General features: G+C 38.8%; 1 protein-coding gene across 5 annotated transcripts in view; it reads right to left on the minus strand.

The window, feature by feature from the left end:
* LOC144965075 (hydroxylysine kinase-like) overlaps positions 1-12,500 on the minus strand; it is a 38,734-nt gene that overhangs the window by 5,381 nt on the left and 20,853 nt on the right. For 3 of the 5 annotated variants that reach the window (XM_078899984.1, XM_078899986.1, XM_078899988.1), the window contains 2 exons: positions 9,519-9,794; positions 7,951-8,076 (listed from right to left, as the gene is read on the minus strand). In XM_078899984.1, the coding sequence (XP_078756110.1) occupies positions 7,951-8,076; positions 9,519-9,765 (373 nt within the window). In that variant the 5' untranslated portion in view covers positions 9,766-9,794. Of the gene's footprint in view, positions 1-7,950; positions 8,077-9,518; positions 9,795-11,037; positions 11,249-12,500 lie in introns of all 5 variants that reach the window. The other 2 variants (XM_078899985.1, XM_078899989.1) reach the window with 2 other exon arrangements.

The raw sequence follows: 12,500 nt of genomic DNA on the forward strand, positions 1-12,500 counted from the left end.
CCGACCTGATGTTTTTATAATGTTGCATTAATTAAAGACAAGCGAAGACACGGGAAATTGCCTGACGCCTGCGTAATTTATTGCCCCATCATAGACGTTACAGAGATCAAAGGCCTCGCCGCGCACTGCCACACTCTTAACTACGGTTTGTGAGGCCATAAGTATCCAAATTCTTCCTAAAATTACCGCATAATTACTCCGTGAATATCTCATCTGAATTGACCAGTTAAAACTCTTGTCTAAAACTCGAGGATGTCATTGGATCCTGCGTAAAACCAGTAAAAATTTGGTATAAAAAATTCAGGAGTTTAAAGAGAGATGCGTAATCCATCTCTCTCTCTCTCTCTCTCTCTCTCTCTCTCTCTCTCTCTCTCTCTCTCTCTCTCTCTCATTCCATACTCGGAGACCCAAGACCTGCTATTGTAATCAGTACTTGAGATCATATTTAGCGGAACATGCTGTGTGAATGATGGTAGGGATTACCTAGATCAATCTTATACCTGTAGACTTGAAATTGATATGATTAATGCCATTTAAAACTAGTATGTGTAGTGAAGCCACCTTTTACAGGTTAGCATGTAGTCTACCTGGTTGTTTGTGAATCCATCCGGTGAGGTCCAGGTGTATTTCCTTCTACAATAGCGTTTGAAGCAGGTTGAGAATCATAAGTTTGTGTGAAATTGAGGTGTTCCCCTGAGTCATTTTTTTTGTACCTAGACCGTGTGGACCCAATCTGTCCTTATTGGCACCCTCACCAGTTTTGCATTAAAGTCACCCATGATAATGAGGGCATCTCGAGGTTTTACTTCTTCTTTTACTGATTGTAACTGGTCGCAGAACATTTCAATTTCTTCCTCGTTATGTGTTGACGTTGGAGCAGAGACCTGTAGGATGGTAGCAGTTACTGGTTTTGTTATTTAGGCGCATAACAAGTATTCTTTCGGACACAAGATTGTAGCTTATCATACTTTTTTTTAGCTCAACAGTCAAGGATTCTAGCAACTCCTGCCTGTCCCTTGTTTCCCCCGCTGTATATGACAAGGTGTTCTTCGTGGGTGAAATGTCCACTGACCATCCATCGGCATTCACATAGTCCCGTGATATTTATGCCTTGATGTTCGAGTTCTTTCGTAAGAAAATGGAGTTTTCCTTGTTCTAGTAATGTTCGGATATTCTATGTGCCCATTGTGATGGTGCGTGTTTTCTTTTGTTTTTGGTTTTGGTTTTATTTCTCCATTCTCTACTTTTCCCTTTCTCTGCTTTTCTTTTCCATCCGTTCCAAATGAAGCCTCAATAGAACAGTTTGTTTCACCCGCCACGGAAGTCAACATCTTTTGCAGGTTTAGGTTGATTTCGTCATCTCCTGATGTTCTTCCTGTCTGGATACTTCCTTTCCCAGGAAATGTGACCCTGACGGCACTAGGGGGGGGGGGGGGGGGGGGGTCCAGCTCGGCCGGGTTCTTTTATTCTTTTCAAACGACACGCTAGAAGAAAATACACCTGGACCTCACCTGATGGACTCACAAAGAACCAGATAGACTACCTACTAACCAGTACAACAGTAACAGGTGGTTTATAAGTTTTTCTGATTGCACAACAAAACCAGGTGCAGACTGTGACACCAACCATATCATTCTGACAGCAAAATTTAAGATGAAAGGTTTTAGACAGAGAAAAGCAGAAGCACAAGTGATCCAATAATATGACACATATAAACTAAAAGATCCAGAAACAAAAGCCAGTTTGTTGCCGAAACAGAAAACCGATTTGAGGCCCTATATGACATCCAAGATGAAAAATATCACGAAACAGCAGACTCTATCCTTGGACGAAAGCGAAAGAAAAAGACAAAACCATGGATAAGCGAAGAAACTATCAATCTGACAGTAAAACAGAAGCCAGAATTACAGGACAAATGGAAAAAAAAAAAAAAAAAAAAACAACGGATGGCTGCTGTTATTCAGAGTCGACTCCGAATAAATGTCTACGGTTATTCAGAGTCGAGTGTGAATAACACTCTACAGTTATTCAGAGTCAGGGAGTCCACTCTGAATAACCGTAGACAGTTGACTCTGAATGTCTACAGTTATTCGGAGTCGTGGAGTCGCACGGTTTTTCTGTTTTTTTTCTCTTCTCTCCCACCTCTGTTTAACCCTACGGGAAAAAATCGTTTTACTTTTTGGTATTTTCTTGTCTCTTCTGCCATGGCAGTTTTTTTTTTTTTTTTTTTTTGTATCGCCTATTTTCATTGCGGCCGCAAAATTTGCAATTTTTTTTGCAAATTTCGAGATTTTGCGAAAAAAAAAAGAAGAAATATTTTTAAAAATATAGTGGGGACCAGTGATGATAATCTTCCGCGGATTTCTGAGATTTTAGGATTTGTTCATAAATGTTCGTTGATTTTGTCATGTCACATTTTCTGCTCAGTGGTAGTTTAGGGGAAAAGTACAATAATATGCCTCCTATCATTTTTTGACACTTCTACTCAGTTGCATGAATTTTGGTGACACTCCTTTATTTATGACGTTAGTCTAGACACACTGGCGCAAAATGTCAAAAGTAGCACAAAACACATGGTGGCCATGAATGGGAAGATGATCGAAAGAGGAGGGGATGGAGCAAATGGGTGTAAATATTTGTGTACTTTTTAGCTGTCGCATTATAGTACATTAATTTGGCGATTTTATAAGTTTTATAAGCTTGTCTTTTTTTTTCTTCTTCCTTTTAAAGTTTTGTTTTGTTTTTGTTTGATTGTTCTGAATTTGTTAATAGAATTCATTACAACTTGTGTATTTAAAAAATGAAAAATCAATTCATTAATTTCTCTCTCTCTCTCTCTCTCTCTCTCTCTCTCTCTCTCTCTCTCTCTCTCTCTCTCTCTCTCTTTCTCTCTCTCTCTCTCTCTCTCTCTCTCTCTCAGCCACCCTTCTATCTTCATATTATGTTTATAGATATCATTTGGTAATAGCGAGATAATAAGTTAGGCTGATCGATTTAAGAAATGATTGTTTATATGTTAATTTGAATTTGCTTTGTTGATGGAATATGTTTTGCAATTGATTAAAGATTCTTATTTATAAGCGACTGAAGTTGAATAATCGTCAAGTTTTAAGAAATTGGCACTAAAATTGCCAAAGTCACAAAGTAACTGTTAGTAAACTGGTATCAAATTGAAAGAAAGTCATCTCGCGGGAACTCAACTCGATAGGCTACTCGGCTCAAAATATCTGTACACATGGTTATCCAGGGTCGACTCCGAATAACCATCTACAGTTATCCAGAGTCGACTCTGAATAACTGCCTACAGTTATCCAGAGTCGACTCTGAATAACCACTTCGAAACGGAAAGGACATGTCAAAAAGCAAATCAAAGAAGATAAACAAGCCTGGCTTAAAAGGAAATGTCTTAACATAAATCTATTTGACCGTTGCAATATAAAGGAAATGTATGATAAAATCAATACACTGAAACAAAAGCAGTTCAAGCCTAACCAGTTGGCAATAAAAGACTCTCAAGGACATACCTTAACAGATCCTGAACAAATCATGATGCGATGGTAGGAGTACGGAGAACAACTCTTCAAATCACAACAGGCGAAGGACATAAACTTTCAAAATACGCGAAATGGAAAAAGGCTTTATCAAGACTAAAGAAAGGGAAATCTCCGGGATTGGATGGCATCCCAGCAGAACTTATAAAAGCGAATGGAGAACATGAGGTGAAGGTCCTACACTCACTATGCTGCAAGATCTGGGAGACATGTCAATGGCCAGAGGAACGGAAACAACAAGAAATTGTAATGCTACATTGATCATGAGACACAATGGAGTGCAGCAATTACAGAACCATAGCACTCACTAGTCATGCTAGTAAAAGCATGCTCTATGTTATTTCAGAAAGACTAAAAGTTAAAATAGAAACAGAACTAGCAGAGGAACAGACAGGTTTCAGACCAGGAAGAGGTATTGGAGACATGCTCTCTCACCATAGAAAAACTAATTGAAATTCACAAAGAGGCATATATTATCCTCATAGACTACACCAAAGCGTTTGACAGTGTTGAACCTAACAATTTTTTCAGACCCTACACGACACGGGCTTTCCCATCACACCTTGTTACCGTCATACAATCTTTATACACAAACCAGGAATTTAGAATTCGCTGGAACAACAACCACATGGAGAGCTCCAAAATAGGATCAGGTGTAAGACAAGGTTGCATTCTGTCACCACACTTATTCAGCACCGAACAAATAATGAGAGAAGCAGCTGCTGAAAATTTTGCAATTAAAATAGGAGGTCGAAAAATATCAACCCTCATGTATGCAGACGACACCGCAATCCTTACCAACAACCACTCAGAGGCAACAACATTCATTAATGGTCTAAACAGCGCAGGTGAGCTTAAAGACCTCAAACTAATGCCAAACAGACAAAATACACGCAGATCAAGGAAGCTAAGGTTTTACGGAGCTTGCTAAAGATCAAACCATACTCATTAAAAACGAAGGGATTGAAGGTGTGTCTAATTTCAGATATTTGGGATCCACTAAAAGCCAAAATGGCGACTGCTCGATGGATATAAATAACCGAATTGCAATGGCAAAAAAAAAAGAATGACCCCTCTAAACAATACCTGAGAAGATAAATCCATAGGGCAACATTTGAATATAAAATTAGCAAAGTATTGGTGTGGACATTGATGACTTACGACGCAGAAGAATGGACCATCAAGAACAAAGGCATGAAACGTTTAAATTCTGCTGAAATGTGGTTTTACAGAAGGATGATGAGGATGAGCTGGAGGGAAAGAAGAACAAATAACAGCATAGTGGAAGAGCTGGGAGTCACGCCAGAACTACTAAGTGTAATCAAACGGTGAAAATTCAGTGTTTTTCGGTCACATATGCCGAAACCCATGCACCCTAATGAAAGATGTGGTACAGGGGAAAATGGAGGGCAAACGAAGAAGAGGAAAACCTAAGCCTAGTTATATTAAAATATCCTAGAATGGACAGAGATTAATGGAAGAGAGTTATACGATACCGTTAATAGACGAGAAGAATGGGCAGACATTTGTCATCGTAGAGTGCGGGCAGCTAACGTCAATGAGGAAAACGTTGGATAGTAAGTAAGTAAGTAAGTAAGTAAGTAAGTAGTAGTAGTAGTAGTAGTAGTAGTAGTAGTAGTAGTAGTAGTAGTAGTAGTAGTAGTAGTAGCGTATGGCTACACCTCCAAATTTATTTCGTCAACCCAGCTTCTAAAGTATTCCTCCGCCCTAAGGACGGTTTCATAGCCACCTTTAGTGTATGGCTACACCTCCGAATTTATTTCGTCAACCCAGCTTCTAAAGTATTCCTCCGCCCTAAGGACGGTTTCATAGCCACCTTCAAGTTTAGTGACTGGACAGTGGAGGACGATGTGATGGCTGGTCTCTAGGGCTGCCTGACATTTCTGGTAGGTATCACTGTTACCAAGTTTCCATCTGCACATATTTGATGCAGTTCTGTCGTGTCCTTTTAAGAGGCGATTTGGGGAAACCCGGTATTTCCTGACGTCATTGAATGCAGACACTCTTTTAGTTGAATCTTTAATGATGTTTCCTCCTCTTGGTGTTTCCCTGTTCCACATTTCTCTCCAGTTTTCCTCCACACCGAAGTCTGCCATTTTTGTTAGGTGGAAAGGTCTTCTCGATTTGAGTCTTTGTGTTGGCCCCCCTTTGTGATTGATTTTATGGGAACGCTGTCTGTGGCTTCGTCAATTCTTGCACCCATCCTTTGATTAGCGTCTTGTCGTCTAAGACTTGGTGGTGCAATGCCGCTCAGTGTTGGGAGCCACTCAGTTGGAGTTGACTTCAGACATCCTGTTATAATTCTCATTGATTCTCTTAATCGAATGTCAATGCGGTTTACATTGGGCTCCTCATCCAAACAGGGGCACAGTATTCTCCCACACTATAGCACAGTGCCAAAGCGGACGTTCTCAGTACCTGTTGTGAGGCTCCCCAGGTGATACTTGCGAGTTTTCTCACCAGGCTGTTTCTTTTTGCGATTTTATTTGCAGTTCCCTCAATGTGTTTGCGATAATTTAGTCGTCTGTCCAATGTAATGCCAAAGTATTTAGGATTGGGGTCTGGGAGTAGTATTGAGTTACCGGCTGTGATCTTCAGTTCTTTTATTGCCTCTCGATTATTCAAGTGGAAGTTTGTGGATACTGATTTGGTGGCTGGCTGGGGTTCCTGACCTCCCATAGTGGGCAGGGAGTTACTTACTATGTCTTCTATCCCCCTATATCTGTTTTCCAACTTGCTTTCTGTCTTTGTCTTGGAATGAGATTAGGCGCCTACTTAGTTTTGTCTTGGCCCCGGCCAGTTGGCCTTACTGAGAGGGGAACAGTCAAATGCATAGTTATTGTTTAGGGAGATGATATTTTTTTCCTTGTAAATCATCTCTCTGTTATATAGTTTTATATTTGGTATTTTTAATGTATATTGAAATGTAAGCATTTGAGTGTATTCCTTTTGTTGGATCTTGTGCTTGTGTCTGGGTGAGACTTATAGGTGATCCTAGACTAAGTACATTGATGGTATGCTCTTGGAATCTACATCTGATCCCTATTTGTTCCCAGTTCCCCTTTCTCTTCCCTTCTCTTGGGTGCTTTAATTGTAATTCTAGAACTTTCTACTATCCCATTTTCTTCCTTTTTACTGGCGCTGATATAACCTAAATTTGTTGCAAGCGCCGTAAAACCCTTAAAACAAACAAACAAAACTGATTTGGTGGTATTCATTTTTAAGTACCACCTATCAAAATATTGTTTCTCCTGAGAAGGATCATCACGTTGCCGTCGTACAGGAGCTTGTGCGCTGCCATGACCCTGAAAGTGATACCAGCCTAGATCCAATCCTGCTGGAACAGCTGAAGATGAGTAGCCAGACCAAGAATCCGACGTCCAGACAAGGTTCTTCCTTCTCCTGGACCCACACCTCCAACCCAATGAAAATGAAAAATAGAAAAAGATACCATGCCGGCTCATTCGTCGCCCAGTAAGTAAGTAATGTGTAGTGAATAATAATTATTAATATAGTGTTTTTGACTGGACCATGAGTAGACGCAACCTACCAAATGATGGAAATTGATAATTCATGAAGTTATCTATTCCCATGAAAAATATTAAAGCTAAGATAATTGTCAGAGAAATAGTTAAATATTTTTCTTACACAGGTTTCCCTACCATACTTCAAACTGACCAAGATTCAAACTTTAAATCTAAGATTTTTGAGAATTTTGGTAAAAATCTAAGAATTAAGCATATTTGTTCTACAGCCTCTCACCCTAAATGTCAAGGATGCTTAGTAGAGCGTTTTCACCAAACTTTCAAATCCATGATGAAAAAATATTGCTATCAACATCGATTCGAATGTCCCTCATCTTGTCAAATACTATCAACCTGGGAATTAAGTGACATCCCAGGTCGGAGAGATTTTGACAAAATGCCAAGTTTACAATTTATTACAGGCGTGATATCACGTCCGACGTGTGAATAGGATTCAATAGTCTGATGTCACGTCCAACCAGCAACGAGCAGCTTGGTTCTAAACAAAGAAAATCGGTACTTTTTATTTTTCACGCTGGCTAGAACTTTTTCATGTGTCATGTGATCAGAATGTATAAAAGTCAAAATATGATCAGATTTATAATGTTTTTCTCCTCTGGGTGCACTTTTACGCTCATCGGAGAAGTATTTCATAGGGGCGTCCGCCATTGAACCAGCTACTACGTTGAGCACGTTTAGTGGATATTGCACTATATAAGTGCTCTTGTTTATATATATATATATATATATATATATATATATATATATATATATATATATATATATATATATATATATATATATATATATATTCTAATTATACGTTTTGTTTTACGTTTTAAGTCTTATATAACCTTCTCTCCCAGTGTCGGCGTCGTTCAAGGTAATCAGGGATTGGTAACCTCCTTCCAAGGTGTGAATCAGACAAGGAGTGGGATAACCAGCTTTGGTCAGGTGGGTGATCACATCATTCTTCAGATCTGGAAGGAGCATAAATATTGGCCCGTGTCTTACCCGCTATTGGGGGTCCCGATATATAGCTCAGTTGATGGATCACTCGTCTCACAAGCAAAGAGACCGAGATCGATCCCAGATGAAATCGGGATTTTTTTTTCTGACGGAGTCGTGCGATGATGATGATGATGATTTTGATGATGATGATGATGACGACGACGACAATGGTGGTGGTGATGATGATGATGATGATGATGATGATGATGACGGTCGTGTTTATATAAAGCATAATCATAACTATACTCCAGCACGGTTTCCTCGAACTCATTTGAATGTAGATATATTATTATTATTTTTGGTATCATTCCATTCCTTCCTTGAACTAATTATTTACCTCGAACATGGTTTCCACGAACTAATTTCGCCCAGCCAGCGTAAGAAAAATTAATCAATTAATTAATTAAATGGTTTGGTTATGCGCCCGGTTCGACCCCTGATGATTTACTGTGACATTGACAGTAACTTATGTGTGTATCTGTCTACACTGCATGTATGTGTAGCCTATGCTGTATGATACACAATCAGACAATCACACACTCCATCGGCGTTACACATAAAAGTCACCTCTCTGCTTTATCTTACTACCTCGCCATTATTTCCAATGCCAATGCCACGCGCCATGATTATGGTTGGCTAGGACGGTAAATGAATGTTGTGATACAGTACCCCTTGCCCCGACACACACATACACATGCAAATACCAACCCCTTGTAACATATAAATAAAGTAAATAATAATTATAAAGTTCTCTTTATTCATCCTCAAGCAGAAATTGGTCTTAGGGTCTATTTCAAGGGAAGACTAGAATAACCCAGCCGCAGCACAGCCCCACAAATTGAGCTACGGAGAGGTGGTTTGCTGAAGGCCATATAACGGGGTGGATATTCGAACTGTATGTATCTTTCGGGTCCCTGGTCAACAGCGACACTTAACATGTAGGCGAAATTACACATTTTTTTTCGGACAGAGACAACGCTGTTAACGGCCAGGTACTCATTTTACACCTGAGTACGGTGAGAGAATGTGAGTAAATAGCCTTTCCAAGGACTCAACTATGCGCCGAGCGAGGCTCGAACCCAGGATCTTCCGATCCGAAAGCGAGTGTCATACCACTAAACCACATAGCCGCTTGTCCCGAGGATTCAGGAAACCGGGCTGGAGTGTAGTTCATGCTCAATGCGCTTTACAACAGCAATAGGATTCAATAGTCTGATGTCACGTCCGCCCAGCAACGAGCAGCTTGGTTCTAAACAAAGAAATTCGGTACTTTTTATTCTTCATGCTTGCTAGAACTTTTTCACATGTCATGTGATCAGACTGTATAAAAGTCAAATCATAATGTTATCATAGAAAAAATCTAATTTAGGTCAAATCTAAAAATAAAGATAAGAAAATAGACACAACTTACCCAATATGTGTGGACGAGCAGAAAAGATTTCGTTGTGGACTTTACACAGAAATCTCATAGGAATGTTGTTGTTGTTCTTGGCAACGATGTTTGGGGGTTGTGGCGAGTTTTCTTCCATTTTCACCAAAACGTTTCGGTCGTCATAGCTCTCCAATTCTTTGACAACTTCCACTCGAATCCCGTACAGCTCTGACACCAGTTTTGGAACGTCGTGAAGGGATAATGGTGGTCTATAGTTATTGGTCATCTTTATGGCTTCGTATTATACTCTTGTTACTGTTAATTTGGAGGTGTTAAATAGGAATACAGAGTAAACAATTTGGAAGTAAGCACTGGTCTGAGAATATTTTTTAAAAATTGAATGATCAGATTAGATGTATATACTATTTTGCCAGACGAAGCGGAAAGTAACACCCCTTCCGCACTAGGACAGGACTGTCCTGGGACATTTTATTGTTTATTGCTTTAGGTCTCTTCCAACACAAATGAGGTTATATGAGAGACCGCTGAAACAAAAAAACAAGCAATCTAACAAAAATAGTACAAATGTAAATCAAAATCATAACCTAAAGATATAAGCTAAATTATAAATAACCAAGAACAAACAGGCAGAAGATTTACAGAAAAAAAAAATATCCCCTGTCAAAAATACAATCACAAACCAAAGAAGCAGGATAGGCTAGTAAAGAGAAGAAGAAACGACATCACTATCGGATCGTACACCCATGCGAACATCATAGGTATATGATTCAAGGGTGATGCTCCCATCCAACCACCCGCTGTCCTGGGACAGTCCTGTCCCAAATCTGTTACATATGTAATTTAGAGAAACCTACCGCACCTTTTGGAACGGGACAAAACTACTACTACTACTACTACTACTACTACTACTACTACTACTACTACTACTGTTGCTTCTGCCGCTTCTAATGCCACTAAACTATTAATACCTACATCCCTTATTTTTTATATTTATTTCCAATTCCATTGTATTTATTTTCCAACAATAGTCCACACTTTATTTTATTTATTTTTCTATACTGCATTACACAGTTCCTACCCGCCTCCCCTCTTTAGAATTAATTTATTACGCACCTTTTATAAATTTCTATTTCTCTGTTTTAATTCGCGCTTCCTCACAAAGTAGCATACAATTTCCTGCCCATCAATGTTTTTGTTTATGCATCTTAACAACGCCACTACCACATTATCTCATTTGTCTGTAGTTTTTCATTCATCCTGTTTTGTTGATGAAGGGGAAACCCGAAACGTCCATTTTATCTGTTTTTGTATATTAATTTTATTCATTTATTTATTTCAATTCTGAATATAAAAAAACAAGAACAATTCAAAAAATAATTCTATGTGATGAAACCACGTACCTACAGGATGCATAGCAACATAAACATTTTCGCAATTTAAAAACGTGTTTATAAATATAATTTAAGAAGTGTCATACTTTGTGACACAGCAGTAACGTGTCTAAAACATCTATTCAGTAACTTGTGGGATCAATTACCTTTATCGTTATTTATTTCGGGAATTCTCAATGAAAATATTTTTAAGTAAGTCCTTCTGAGCCCCTTGGGTTCATTGTAAGACAAATTAAGTCCTTTAGAGCCTTGTAGCCAATGGTGCAGGGGTTATCCCGGTTTCTGTGACGAGCGATTTTCTTTCACTGCGTGATTTCTTTATCATTCGTCAGCGTCTCATTCAAAACCACTTCAAACCTAGTGGACGATATATATTTGCCAAGGCAGATTAACACCTCCAGTTAAGATACTCAAAACATGGACAGTTGTTTCTCCAATAAAGCTCTAAATTTCGCTAATGGAAAAATTGGTCGATAGGTGGGAAACCTTCCCATTGTATAACGGAACACTCACTTTCAGCTTAAGGCTTATTACCTGTTCAAATTGTCTGCCCATTGTATTCATATTCCCCTGCTAATTACCCTTTCCAAACAAGACTCCAACGTTCATATGCCCTGAGGTTCTTGTTTGTTTTTGTTTTTAAGGGTTTTACGGCGCTTGCAACACATTAAGGTCATATCAGCGCCAGTAAAAAGGAAGAAAATGGGATAGTAAAAAGTTCTAGAATTACAATAAAGCATCCAAGAAAAGGGAAGACAAAGGGGAATTGGTTCAAATAGGAAACAGACGTAGATTCCAAAAGCACTCTATCAAAGTACTTAGTTTGAGATTACCTAAAAGTCTCATCCAGACACAAGCACAGGTCCCCGCTAAGAGGAACACACTCAAATGTTTTACAAATCATAATATATAATATAAAGAAGGCATAATACAGTGCATAACAGAGAGACGATTTACAATGAAAAAAATATCATCTCCCAAAACTAACTATACATTCGACTGTTTTCCTCTCAGCCAGGGCATCTGGCCAGGACAAGGAGAAAACCAAGTAATCTCATTCCAAGACAAAGACAGAAAGCATGTTGGAAAACAGATATAAGGGGATAGAAGACACAGTATGTACCTCCCTGCCCGCTATGGGAGGTCAGGATCCCCACCCAGCCTGAGGTTCTTGTCTCGTTCAAGAGTAGCTAAAATTGCAATTAAGGTCTAGCTCTCCTTTATTCTCCGTTACTCCGTATTAATCAAAGCAACTGAATATCATTGGCTATCTTAAACAGGAACATTCTTCTGATTGGCTATTCCCATAATCCCAACGCGTCATCTTATTTCACAAAATCAAATTCATCTCTGAACTGAATCACACACAAGTTAAGAATCCCAAGAAAGAAGAGCTATCCCTCCAATTTCAAACTTGTAAAAGTTCTTCTCTCGGCTGAAGGTAAAATGAATTATTGGTTAACATTCAAAGTGGAACGAGATATCACTGTGGATTCAATCTTAATCTATTATTAATATTATTGTTTGTGTATATATTTTAATTGTGCTATTCCATGGATGTTCGTAAGTTGGAATATCTGTGCAAAACTATATCTATATGTATCTTTTA

Source organism: Berghia stephanieae, chromosome 2 (assembly GCF_034508935.2).
Source record: "Berghia stephanieae isolate SIO BIC M18660-M18661 chromosome 2, UCSD_Bste_1.3, whole genome shotgun sequence".
Taxonomy (NCBI): domain Eukaryota; kingdom Metazoa; phylum Mollusca; class Gastropoda; order Nudibranchia; family Aeolidiidae; genus Berghia; species Berghia stephanieae.